Consider the following 13,568-nt stretch of genomic DNA (forward strand, 5'->3'; position numbering starts at 1 on the left):
AAACGTGAAAATATGTTAAGCATCTCTCCAGATGGAGAGGAGGACACAGAGGGTGACCTAACTAATCATAGGGAAATACAAGTACAACAAGGGTACGGTTTTTCAGTCATGAGATTGGTAAAACCCAAGAGTTAAGTGCTGGGCAAGTGCAGAAACCCTCATAACACTGACTGTGGGAGAATGAAATGGTTTAGCCCCTTCACTCAATTTTATCAAATTGTTCTCTGAGGTTAAAGCTGTGTATGTATTCCTGTGATCTTATCATTTCTCTAATAAGAATATACCCTAGAGAAACTCATATAGATACAAGAATTTTTTATTGCGCTATTACTTGTAGTAGTGAAAAAGTGAAAAGAATCTTTCCTTCATGGAAATAAAGGGCTATCATTGGGTCTCTGTTTTTTTAATGAGCCTGTGCCTTTGTATCTTCAACTTTATAAGCATACTAAATTTTTTCCCCTCCTCCCACATGTGGGAGAGAATGACCAGAGTGGGCTGGCGTTGAATATTTCCCTTCCCCAGTCAGTTAAGTTCTAATACCCCAGAAGTTTAGATTCTGGTTAACTACCTTCCCCTCAGGGCATGCCTTGTGAAGAATCAAGTCCTCTGGTGTATTTCAAGATGGTTTCCTCTTTTCTCCTCCTGCTGGAGGCACTGGAGGATTTTTCTCTGGTATTTACTGTGAGAAGCTGTTTGGGTTCCTGGATGCAAATCGCACAATATTGTGGGCCCCCTTTGACTGACTATGCCTGGAGCTTTTAATTTCCACAGTTGACCACTTTGCACCTCTGGCAGTTCATCAGTTACAGTTCATGTTTTCCATCCCTAGCACTGGCTCCCACTGTCTGTTTTCTGCTAGCAAGACTCTGTTCTGATACATGGAGACTTCCTGTATTCGCCTGTCTCTCTGATCTTGGGGTCAGTGGTTTGCCATGTGTCCTCCTCTCTCTTACAGATCCAAGAAGAATTGTTGATTTTTCAGTCTTTTCAGCTTTTCATTTACTGTTAGGACAGAATGACAACTTACAAGCTCATTACAGTTGGAACCAGGAATGGAAGTTGTTAACTCAGATTTTTACACCCTATAACCACCCCCCCTTTTTAAAAATTTGATATTGTTAAAAATAAGACACCTGGCCCAAGATGGAGTTACTTATGCTAAAGCCCATGTCACCAAACTGAGACATAATTTTGAATCCTACGTTCCTCAATCAGCAGTCACCTCATCAGTACTAGTGAGGTGATCGTCCCTGCTGTCCCCTAAAGGAAAGTGACCTTGCCATAACCAGTTTGACTTTTTTTATCTAGTATAACTTTTTTGTTCTTGCTCCCTGTGCCTATAAAATTCTCTCATTTTGAATAGCTCCTCAGAGCTCCTTTCTATCTGCTAGAATGCTGCTTGATTCCTGAATTGTTGAATAAAGCCAGTGAGATCTTTACATTTTACTCAGCTGAATTTTATTTTTTAGCAAGGTCCATATGGGTGTTTTTTTGAAGTTTGGTCATTTCTTTAGAATGTATCTTGGCATTGAGTGCTCTGTATCTTTTTTTTTTTTTTTTTTTAGTTAGAATATGTTTTCTTTTATAGGTTTACTTTAATTGTACTTTTGAATATTTTTCTTTTCCATTTGTTTTCAGGAACTTTAATTATATACATATCACATCTTTGCTTGCCATTTCTAATATCTTATCCATAATTATTTTATTTTATAGCCTTGTACTTTACTTGTATCATGTCAATTTGTTCATTTCCCATTTCGAATTGTGTTTTCACCCTTGATCATTATACAGTTATTTCTAATGTAATCTCAATCTCTGTCATATATTTACAATGAGAATGTTCCCTAGAATTACTTTGAGACAGTGGAAAACTAAGAACCCTTCCTGTTGTTTCCTTTTGGAATTTCTTTGGCAACATATGTTCCTTGCCTTCCCCCACTTCCCTCTCTCTCAATTTGTGTTAGGTCATATATTGTTGGTTTCTCATTCTTACTCCTCTTTGAATGTAGTACTGGCTGTTTGTTGAAGAGTAGTATAGGGGTGGTTGTAGGGAGAAACTAGAACAGTCAATAACTTGGATCAAGTGTGTTGTCTAGAGTAAGTATTCACCAATTTGTAATTTCTATCTTTGGAATACATCTTTTCTCAAATTTTGGATCATTCTAAAGCTTAGTGTGAATCCCAGAAAATCCATTTAAGCAACTTTTGTGTGGAAACCTCATATTCTCTGCTTTTCTTTACACTTTCACCCCATTTTACCTCCAATAGTCTCACCCAACTAGAGGGCTAATTAATAAAAAGTATAAATATCATTTTATTATGGTTTCCCGTTCCATTTTTCTTTGTTGTGCATTCTGCAACATTAAACATTTTATTAGCTTCTTCCCTGGCTCATTCATGTCTCTCCATTTCAGCTCTAAGCAAAGAATCATTGGATAGTCTGTCTAAATTTTTACAAATGATTTTAAGGGCAATTTTGTTTTAGCTCATGGACCAAGATGATAGCTATTTTGTTCCTTCTTCATTTTGATTTATCCACAGCATGTGGCATACATAATCTCAAGTTTGATGTTTTAGTTGATTCCTTTAGTTGGGGTGTGTTGGTTTTTTTTTTTTGTTTGTTTTGTTTTGTTTTGTTTTGAAGTGTATTTCTCTATTTCTTTTTTTGTCCTTATTTTCATTGGCTTTTCCGGGAAAAGAGTAGGAAAATGATTTTACTGTACCATCAGTAACTAGAAATCACTCTTAAGTATTTTTTTTAAGTAATTCTTGGTTTCTTCTCTCACTTTAACAAAACTTAGTTTATGACCCTGTTTTGTTTCTTGATTCTCCTAAAGCTAACTTATAATGGCATCAGTTTTTCTGTTTTAATTATTTTTTCTCCTCTTTATATAGCTTTTCTGTGTTCACTTGATAATTTTTTATTACATTAATATCTTCAACAGAGTGTATTTAGCTTGTGAGGATAAAAAATTTTTAGTTCTTACTACTTTATTTACCTTTAAATAAGTAAGTAACATGAGGCCTCAATAACTAGTTGAACCAATACCTGGCTGTGTATACTTTAAGAAAGTGATGGGTTGATGGATCCTCTAATTCTTTATAACAAAACTGATCTGTACGTATTCCAGGAATTCAATCAGTATTTTCCAGTTTTCACAAAGTCACTATATACACCCTTTCTTCATTGTTAGTAGTTCATTCTTTATATGACTTCTTAGATTATTGCAAGTTGTTACTTATTTCCTCTCTATTCTCTGTACACTTCTCCTTAATAGTCAGGACAACACTGCAAATAACTTTACAAATTAATTAGACTTAGATTTCAAACAGGAATTATTCATATTTTTAAAGCCAGTATCTCTCTCATAGGTATTTCTCTCTTTTATTGCTTTCTAATATTCTCACACTAAAAAGTAATAGCATGTCTTTGCTAAGGGCACATGTAATTCTTTTCTAAACTTAGAATTGTTTGGGGCACCTGGGTGGGTAGTCAGCTAAGCAATTGACTTGGGTTCAGGTCATGATCTCACAGTTCATGAGTTTGAGACCCCTCACCGGACTCTGTGCTTACAGCTCAGAGCCTAGGCCCTGCTTCAAATTCTGTGTGTCCCTCTCTCTCTGCCCCTCCCATGCTTGCAGTCTCTCTCTCTCTCTCTCTCTCTCTCTCTCTCTCAAAAATAAACATTTAAAAATAAATAAACCTAGAATTGTTGAAAAATTGTAAGGAAGCAGCTAAGCAGCTTGTAAACACAGCCTCTGGTTTTCTTGATTTCTTGCCCTCTTTTTTTTGAGAGGGAGAGAAAAGGAGAAAGAACATGTGTTAGGGAGGGGCAGAGAGAGAGAGGGAGGGAGAGAGAGAATCCTAAGCAGACTCCACACCCAGCACAGAGCCTGACAGGAGGGCTCAATCACACAACCATGAGACCATGACCCAATGGTGAGATTATGACCCAACCTTAAGATTGTGACCCAAGCTGACATCAGGAGTTCACCCATAACTGACTGAGCCACCCAGGCATGCCTCTTGCCCTCCTTAAAACAGGATAAACTATTCACTAATGGGCTCTTCTGAGGGGCTTTTACACTTAATTTGGATTAGAATTTATACTTTTCAATTTGAGACTAAAATTCCTTTATGTTGAAACATTTTAATTCTGCACAAATAGCTGTGTGTATATATTACATATAAGAACATTCTTAGACATCACTCTCATGAAATTTAACATTGACACATTAGTATTATTTACTGTTTAATCCATATTTGACATTTTTTGCTTGTTCCCCAAAATATTTTTTGTAGCAGTTTTTCCCCCAACTTGAACCAATCAGAGATTATGCTTTTCTGTTAGTTATCTTGTGTCTTTACTCTCCTTTAATCAAAAACAACCCCGCTGTCTTTTTTGTCTTTTATGGCCTTAAAGTGTGTGGAGAGCCCCATAATTTGAATTTATCTGGATTTATCTGGTTGTCTCTTTATGCATATATTCAGAGTAAACAAACTGGTAAGGTAATGTTGTGTATTTACCATTAACATCATATCAGTAAGCACCAAAATTAGGTCTGTCTCATTCCTGCTGATGCTAAATGAAATCATCTGATCACTGTGGCGCATGCCAGATAGCTCCTTATAACAGTGCTTTCTTTTCTTTGTGGTGAGTAATTTGTGGTGCACACGTTGAGACCGTGTGAATATCCTGTTTTCCATAACATTTCATGCAGTGTTTTAGTATCCAATGGTTATCCTTCCCTCAATTAATTATTTTACTAGTAGTTGCCAAATGGTGATTTTCTTTTTCTATCACTCCACTGCATTTATTAACTGACATTCTTCTGTAAAGAGAAATTGCCATCCTTTTAAGTTTTTAAGTTTTGATTTAAATAGCATTTAGTTAACATAGAGTGTAATATTAGTTTCAGAATGTACTTCTGTACAGTGGCCAGTGCTCATCACAGTAAGTGTGTCATTCTTAAACATTTGGATTTTCACTATGAATTCATGAATTGTTTTTCAATCAGCATTTGATGATCCATTTTCATCAGTAGTATTTTGGATGGTCAAAAGTTCCCTAATTCTTGGGGAAGCCCCTTCCAGTCACAGTCCTGTGTCCTTCGACAAATCTCCCTTTGTCTTGAAACATTTCTTTGCTGTCTGGAACAGTATGTACTACATATACCTTCCATTTTCACTGCTCCAAATACAGAATCACCCTTTTCTTCAGTGAGTCCTGGTTTCTTTTATTGGGGAAGGAGAATGGTGCATACAAGTCATAATTTGGACACAAGGTATCCTCATTTCTCTTTAGGAATCATTGTCTCTTTTGCCCTTTCAGTGGACAGAGTTAAGAAGTACCTCTAATCCTCATTACATATTTGGATCTTTAGTCTGCTTATGGTGGGAACCTTCATGTACACTGTTGCAAAATACACTTAAGGTAGTTTCAGCATGGCTATGTCAATATCACATCCAGCAACAAATCTAAGTACTGTAATTCTTTACAATTTGTTTTGCCTCTAAAATCTTTCTCACTAAAGTTAGGGTTTTATAATTAAAAATTACTTGAATTAATTGTTTTCCCCTCTGTGGCTATATTATCAATTTGATGTATAGTTTGTTTCATTTGTTTCTGTATTTATTTGCATTTTGTTTTAGAGTTTCCTTTTTTCATTCTCCTTAAACAAATTTATTTTGAAAGATGTAAAACATTTATTTATTTTCTTTCTTTTTTATTATACTTTATTGTCAAGTCGGTTTCCATATAACACCCGGTGCTCATCCCCACAAGTACCTTCCTCCATGCCCATCACCCATTTTCCCCTCTTTCACACCCCCATCCACCCTCAGTTTGTTCTCAGTATTTAAGAGTCTCTTATGGTTTGCTTCCCTCCCTCTCCTTAACTATTTTTCCCCTTCTACTCCCCCATGGTCTTCTGTTAAGTTTCTCCTGATCCACATATGAGTGAAAATATATGGTATCTGTCTTTCTCTGCCTGACTTATTTCACTTAGCATAATACCGTCCAGTTTTATCCATGTTGCTACAAATGGCCAGGTTTCATTCTTTCTCATTGCCATGTAGTATTCCATTGTCTCTATAAACCACATCTTGTCAGTGGATGGACATTTAGGCTTTTCCCATGATTTGGCTCTTGTTGAAAGTGCTGCTATGAACATTGGGGTACATGTGCTCCTATGCCTCAGCACTTCTTTATCCCTTGGGTAAATCCCTAGCAGTGCTATTGCTGGGTCATAGGGGAGTTCTATTGTTGATTTTTTGAGGAACCTCCACGGTGTTTTCCAGAGCAGCTGCACCAGTTTACATTCCCACCAACAGTGTAGGAGGGTGCCTGTGAAATATGTAAAATATTGTATGGCTCATAAAGACTCACTACTTCTGTCCCTGTTTCTTTCACCTTGTCTCCTACTACTCCCACTGCCACTTGTAGAAAACCATTTTCATTCATTTCTGTTTTGTGTTTTATCTCTTATGTGTGTGTATGGTGTGCCCAAGTGTGGGATCTTATTTTCCTTCCTTTCTTAAACATTAAAGGTTAGGATGCTTTTTTATGTTCATAAGTAATTATTTCTTAAAATAGGAACTTATTGTTTTCGCTTGGATATGCTTTTTGTAATACTATTTTATTTCAATTGAAAAGTTTTATTTTTCATAACTGCTTTGTCACTCATGAACAGGGGGACCAGGACGCTCAACTATGCCAGTCCCAGGGAACACCGCTGCTTTTCGTGCTTCCCTCTGGACCAACATGGAGAAACTTGTGGATCATATTTGTACTGCTTGTGGACAGGTAAGGATTTTAGAGGGTGGAAAGAACATAATTATGGATTAATGCCATTCTATGCCTAGTTGTGTGACCTTGGGCAGTTGTCTTAAAGTCCCTGAGCATTCAAAATACTTACATGAGCTGATGAAAATATTGAGAGGGTAACTCTAGCGAAATGCCTTCTTCCTACCCTTGCTGTTTCTAGTACCTAAGCTTTATGTTTGTTTCACTTGAAAAAACCCAATTATATACAATCTCCCCCCTCTCTGCCTTTTTTAGGTGCAGCATCTACAAAAAATATTAGCCAAGAAGAGAGATCCTGTTTCTCATATTTGTTTCATTGAAGAAATAGTTAAGGTATGTTTAAATGAAAATATTTTTATCTCTTGAAGAATAAAGGAAGAAATGAGCTAGCATTGCTGGTGTTCCTATCTTACAGGCTGGCTGCATGTCAAATCACCATAGGGATTGATTTCTTGGCAACCACAAACTTTCTTTATAGTATATGTGCAAGCGCATTTGTTTATTGGGTAAATCCTATCAGTAACACATTTTATAGACTAAGTTATGAAATGTATAAACCAATTTCTAATTTTCCATCATATAAATGATTTCTTGTAAATGTTTTTAAAAGTTCCACTAGAGAATAACATAAAAATTTTGGGCAAATAAGAAATTTAATAGGTGGTTATTATAATGTCTTATAGTCTCTACTGAAAATAGTAAGATCCATTCAGTTGTTAATTTTTCCTATAAAGCACATTGCTATATTCAGTTTTTGTATTCTGAAATTCTCCCTTATGTCATCCACCAATCCACTGGCCTCATGGGCCATAAGAATTCCTTCCATACATAGAAATCCCTGACTCTACATTTTATTTAGATATGTTGATATGTTTTTGATAAGGAATAATACAGAGGAATTATTCTATTCATCATTTAATCCTGACACATAAGTGTTCCAAAGAAAAAAATTCTCTAAGTTACCAGTGTTACAGTATAGTTTCCTTTGTAAGTTCAAAATTTAAGCATTTACATATTGTGTTGTGGATCTATAAGACCACCCCCAAGTTTTGTGATTTGCTAGAGAATTCACAGCATTTGGCATATAGTTGTGTATCTGGCTATGGTTTATTACAGTGAAAGAATATGAATCTAAGTCAGTTTCAAGAAAGGAAAATCAGCAATAGAGAAAAGGCACATAGGATGAAGTCCAGAGGCAACCAGGTGCAACCCTCCAAGAGTCCTCTCCTACAGGATGGAGAGAGGACACCTTTAATTCCTCCAGCAACAGCATGCATAAAATGTCCTCTGTGGAAGTTCATCTTGCACCTAGGAGTTCAGGGTTTTCATCAAGAGTCTGTTACTCCCTAGTACGTAACAAAATTTCAGACTCCTGAAAGAAAAGTAGCTGCTTGGCATAGACCACATTATTGGTACAAATAGTTTAGGTATAGTGAGCTTTCTTATCTGACAATCGTGACAACTCTCTTAAAATCCAAGTCCCAAGTACCAACCAAGGGCCAGCCTTGCAAGCAGGCATTTTTAACTATAGCGATCTCAGACCTGCTCTGTAAAATCATTTTTGCCTATATGTAGGTAATATATATACTTATGTTGGCATATACCTACTTACATTATGCTGCTTCGTATTTTGTCCGGTCCGTACTTGTCTGTCCGGGCCTGGCTGGTCGGTCAAAGCAGGTTCCTGAGGGAGGGAGTGAGAACAGGGTAGGGCAGGGAGCACAGAAAATGGAGGCAAGACAAACGTTTCTGATCAAGCCTCTGTTTATTGAGAGAATACACACCTTATAAAGGATTCAGGGTGGGAAACAAGGCAGCTGACCTAGGTCGGTTGCTAGGAAACAGGGTCAGGAGATTAAGGCTAAGGTAAAGGAGGAACCAAACTGAAGTTTTTAGCACAGTGCCTTGAGGGGCCGACACTGCCCTGCCTGCAGGCGGTTGATCTTTGTACTCCCGACAGTATTTGGCTTTTAATTGTATGAAAGAAACAATAAGATGCTTTTGTCAGTTTGTATAGTAATTAATTTTTTATGTTTTTCTTCAATTCCACTTAGTGAACATACAGTGTGTTAACAATTCAGTAAATCATGTGGTGCTCATCAACAAGTATACTCGTTAATCCCCATCACCTATTTAACCCGTCCCGTCTCCCCCCACATGGTAACCATCAGTTTGTTCTCTATAGTTAAGAGTCTGTTTCATGGTCTCCCCTTCTCTCTCCTCTCTCCCTGTCTCCCTCCCTCTCCCTGTCTCTCTTCCTGTGTCTCTCTCTCTCTCCCTCTCCCTCCCTCTCCTTCTTTCTCTCCCTGTCTTTCTCCATGTGTCTGTACTCTCTCTCCCCTTTGCTTACTTGTTTTAGTTTCTTAAACACACGAATAAAATCTTATGATATTTGTCTTTCCCTGTGGTATTTCGCTTAGTATTATGCTCTGTAGCCTCTTCCATGTCATTGCAAATGACAAGAGTTCATTCTTTTTTTATGGCTGAATAATTTTCATTATATAAACACACACACACACCCACACCCCATTTTGGTGATCTGTTCATCAATCAGTGGACACTTGGGCTGCTTCCATAATTTGGCTATTATTGCAAATAATGTTGCTATAAACAGAGGGGTGCATGTATCCCTTTGAATAAGTGTTTTTTGTATTCTTGGGTAAATACCCAGTAGTGTGATTGCCAAATTGTAGGATAATTCTATTTTTAACTTTTTGAGGAACCTCCATACTGTTTTCCAGATGAGCTGTATCAGTTTGGATTCTTTTTAACAGGGTGAGAGGTTCCTTTTTGTCCATACCCTTAACAACACCTAATATTTCTCCTATTGTTGATTTTAGCCATTTTGTCTGGTGTGAGGTGATAGCACATAGTCGTTTTGATTTTCATTTCCTTGATGGTAAAGGATGATGAGCATCTTTTGATGTGTCTGTTCGCCATCTGTATGTCTTCTTTTGAGAAATGTCTGTTCATATCTTCTGTCCATTTTTTAATTGGATTATTCGTTTTTTGGGTATTGAGTTTCATAAGTTCTTTGTATATTTTGGATACTGACTGGATGTGTCATTTGCAAATATCTTTTCCCTTTCTTGGGTTGCCTTTTAGTTTTATTATTTCCTTCCCTGCATAGAAGCTTTTTGTTTTGATATAGTCCCAGTAGTTTATTTTTGCTTTCGTTTCCCTTGCCTCAGGGAACCTGTCTAGAAAGTGTTGCTACAGCTGATGTCAGAGAGGTTATTGCCTTTGTCTCTTTTAGGATTTTTGTCATTTCAGGTCTCACATTTAGGTCTTTAATCCATTTTGAATTTATTTTTGTGTATGGTGTTAGTGGTCTGCTTTCATTCTTTTACATGTAGCTTGTCCAGTTCTCCCAGCAAGATTTATTGAAGAGACTGTTTTTTCTCTCTGCATTTTCTTTCCTACTTTGTTGAAGATTGACCATACAATTGTGTGTTTATTTTGGGGGTTTGTATTGTGTTCTATTGATCTGTCTCTTCTTACTGTGCCAGTACCATACTGTTTTGATTACTGCAGCTTTGTTATATAACTTAAAGTCCAGAATTGTGATGTGCTTCCAGCTTTGTATGTCTTTTTCTAGATTGCTTTGACTATTTGGGGCCTTTTGTGGTTCTATATAATTTTGTTTGTTGTAGTTCTGTGAAAAATGCTGTTAGTATTTTGATAGGGATTGCATTAAATGTATAGATTGTTTTCGTAGTAGAGGTATTTTAAGAGTATCTGTTCATGAGCATGGAATGTCTTTCACTTTCTTTGTGTCCTCTTCAGTTTCCTTCATCAGTGATTTATGGTTTTCAGAGTATAGGTCTTCCACTTCTTTGGTAGATTTATTCCTAGGTTTCATATGCTTTTTGGTTCAATTGTAAGTGGGATTGTTTTCTTAATTTCTCTTTCTGCTGCTTCATTATTGGTATATAGAAATGCACTATGCAGAATGCAAAAAAAAAAGGATACATTAATTTTTTATCCTTCAACTTTACTGAATTTGTTTATCAATTCTGCCAGTTTTTTGGAGGAGTATTTAGGTTATCTATATATAGAATTATTTTGTCTGAAAATAGTGAAAGCTTGGCTTCTTCCTTGCTGATTTGGATGCCTTTTATATCTTTTTGTTGTCTGATTGCTTTGGGTAGGACTTCCAGTACTCTGTTGAATAAAAGTGGTGAGAGTGGACATTCTTGTTATATTCCTGACCTTCAGGGAAAGACTCTCAGTTTTTTACCATTGAGGATGGTGTTAGCAGTGGGTTTTTCATAGATAGCCTTCATTATGTTGAGATATGTTCCTTCTAAACCTACTTTGTTAAGGGTTTTTATCCAGACTGGATGTTGTACTTTGTCAAGTGCTTTTTCTGCATCTATTGAAATGATCCTATTATTCTTATACCTTTATTAATTTATATTTTTAAATTTATATCTAAGTTACTTAGCACATAGTGCAACAATGATTTCAGGAGTAGATTTCTTAATACTCTTAATCCATTTAGTTCATTCCCCCTCCCACAGCCCCACCAGTAACCCTCTGTTTGTTCTCCATATTTGTCTATTATGTTTTTGTTCCCCTCCATGGTTTTATATTATTTTTGCTTCTCTTCCCTTTTCTTCATCTGTTTTGTATCTAAAAGTCCTCATATGAGTGAAGTCATATATTTGTCTTTCTCTGACTAATTTTGCTTAGCATAATACTCTAGTTCCGTCCACGTAGTTGCAAATGGCAAGATTTCATTCTTTTTGCTGAGTAATACTCCATTACATATATATACTACATATTATTTACCCATTTGTCCATCGATGGACATTTGGACTCTTTCCATACTTTGGCTCTTGTCGATAGCACTGCCATAAACATTGGGGTGCATGTGCCTCTTCGAAACAGCATACCTGTGTGCCTTAGATAAATACCTGGTAGTGCAATTGCTGGGTCATAGGGTACTTCTATTTTTAATTTTTTGAGGAACTTCATACTGTTTTCCAGAGTGGCTGCACCAGTTTGCATTCCTACCAGCAGTGCAAAAAAAGTTCCTTTTTCTCCACATCTTTGCCAACATCTGTTGTTGCCTGAGTTGTTAATGTTAGCTATTCTGACAGTTGTGAGGTGGTATCTCATTGTAGTTTTGTTTTGTATTTCCCTGATGATGAGTGACATTAAGCATCGTTTCATATGTCTGTTGGCCATCTGGATGTCTTCTTTGGAGAACTGTCTGTTCATGTCTTTAGCCCATTTGTTCACTGGACTGTTGAGTTTGATAAATTCCTTATAGCGTTAGGATATGAAGCCTTTATCTCATATGTCATTTGCAAATATCTTCTCCCATTCTTGTTGGTTGCCTTTTAGTTTTGCTGATTGTTTCCTCATGGTGCAGAAGCATTCTTACACTTTATTTTATTGCTGTGACGTGTCACATTGATTACTATATGAATATTGAACCACCCTGGCAACCCAGAAATAAATCACACTTGGTTGTGGTGAATGATTTTTTTAATGTATTGTTGGATTCAGTGTGCTAGTATTTTTGTTGAGGATTTTTACATCTTTGTTCATCAGAGATATTGGCTTATAGTTTTCTTTTTCAGTAGTGTCTTTATCTGGTTTTGAGATCATGGTAATGTTGGCCTCAGAGAATGAATTTGGAAGTTTTCCTTTTTTTTTTTATCCATATATATTTTTTAATTTTGGTTGTTTATTTTGAGAGAGACAGAGACAGCACAAGTCAGGGAGAGGCAGAGAGTGAAGGAGGGAGAGAGAATCCCAAGCAGGCTTCATGCTGCCAGTGCAGATTCCAACATAGGGCTTGAACTCATGAAACTGTGAGATCATGACCCGAGCCCAAACCAAGACTCAGACGCTTAACTGACTGAGCCACCCAGGTACTCCCTTCCTTTCTGTTTTTCAGAGTAGCTTGAGTATTTAAATATTTGGTAGAATTCACCTGTGAAGCCATCTGTTCCTGGACTTTTGTTTGTTGGGAGTTTTTGGATTATTGAGTCAATTTCTTTGTAGGTTATTGGTCTGTTCAAGTTTTCTCTTTCTGCCAGTTTCAGTTTTAGAAGTTTGTATATTTCTAGGAATTCATCTATTTCTTCCAGGTTGCCTACTCTGTTGGTGTATAGCTTTTCATAATATTTCCTTGTAATTGTTTGTATTTCTGTGGTATTGTTTCTTATTTCTCCTTTGTCATTTGTGATTTTTTTTAAAGTTTACTTATTTTGAGAGAGAGTATGAATATGGGAGGGGCAGAGAGCGCGGAGAGAGAGAATCCCAAGCAGATTCTCCACTGTGGGCACATATCCCAACACAGAGCTCCATCCCATGTACTGTGAGATCATGACCTGAACTGAAATCAAGAGCTGGACACTTAGCATACACTGAGCCACCCCAGTACCCATCCCATTTATGATTTTTAAAATTTGAATTATTTCTCTTTTTTTCTTGATAAGTCTGGCTAGAGGCTTATCAATTTTATTGATATTTTTCAAAGAACCAGCTCCTGCTTTCATTGATCTGTTCTATTTCTTTCTTTTTAGTTTCTGTATCATTTATTTCTGCTCTAATATTTATTTCCTTCCTTTCACTGGGTTTAGGTTTTGTTTGTTGTTCTTTTCCTAGCTCCTTTATGTGTAAGGTCAGATTGTTTATTTGAGATTTTTCTTCTTAGTAAGGCCTGCATTGCTTTATTCTTACCTCTTAGAACTGGTTTTGCTACATCTCAGAGGTTTATTTCAGTGTATTTTCATTTTCATTTGT

General features: G+C 36.6%; 1 protein-coding gene across 1 annotated transcript in view; it reads left to right on the forward strand.

The window, feature by feature from the left end:
- The window catches only part of COG5 (component of oligomeric golgi complex 5), a 302,966-nt gene that overhangs the window by 160,665 nt on the left and 128,733 nt on the right, over positions 1–13,568 (forward strand). The window contains exons 9-10 of the mRNA XM_029927167.1: positions 6,694–6,806; positions 7,062–7,139. Of these exons, the coding sequence (XP_029783027.1) occupies positions 6,694–6,806; positions 7,062–7,139 (191 nt within the window). The remainder of the gene's footprint in view (positions 1–6,693; positions 6,807–7,061; positions 7,140–13,568) is intronic.

This window comes from Suricata suricatta, chromosome 2, assembly GCF_006229205.1.
Source record: "Suricata suricatta isolate VVHF042 chromosome 2, meerkat_22Aug2017_6uvM2_HiC, whole genome shotgun sequence".
Taxonomy (NCBI): Eukaryota; Metazoa; Chordata; class Mammalia; order Carnivora; family Herpestidae; genus Suricata; species Suricata suricatta.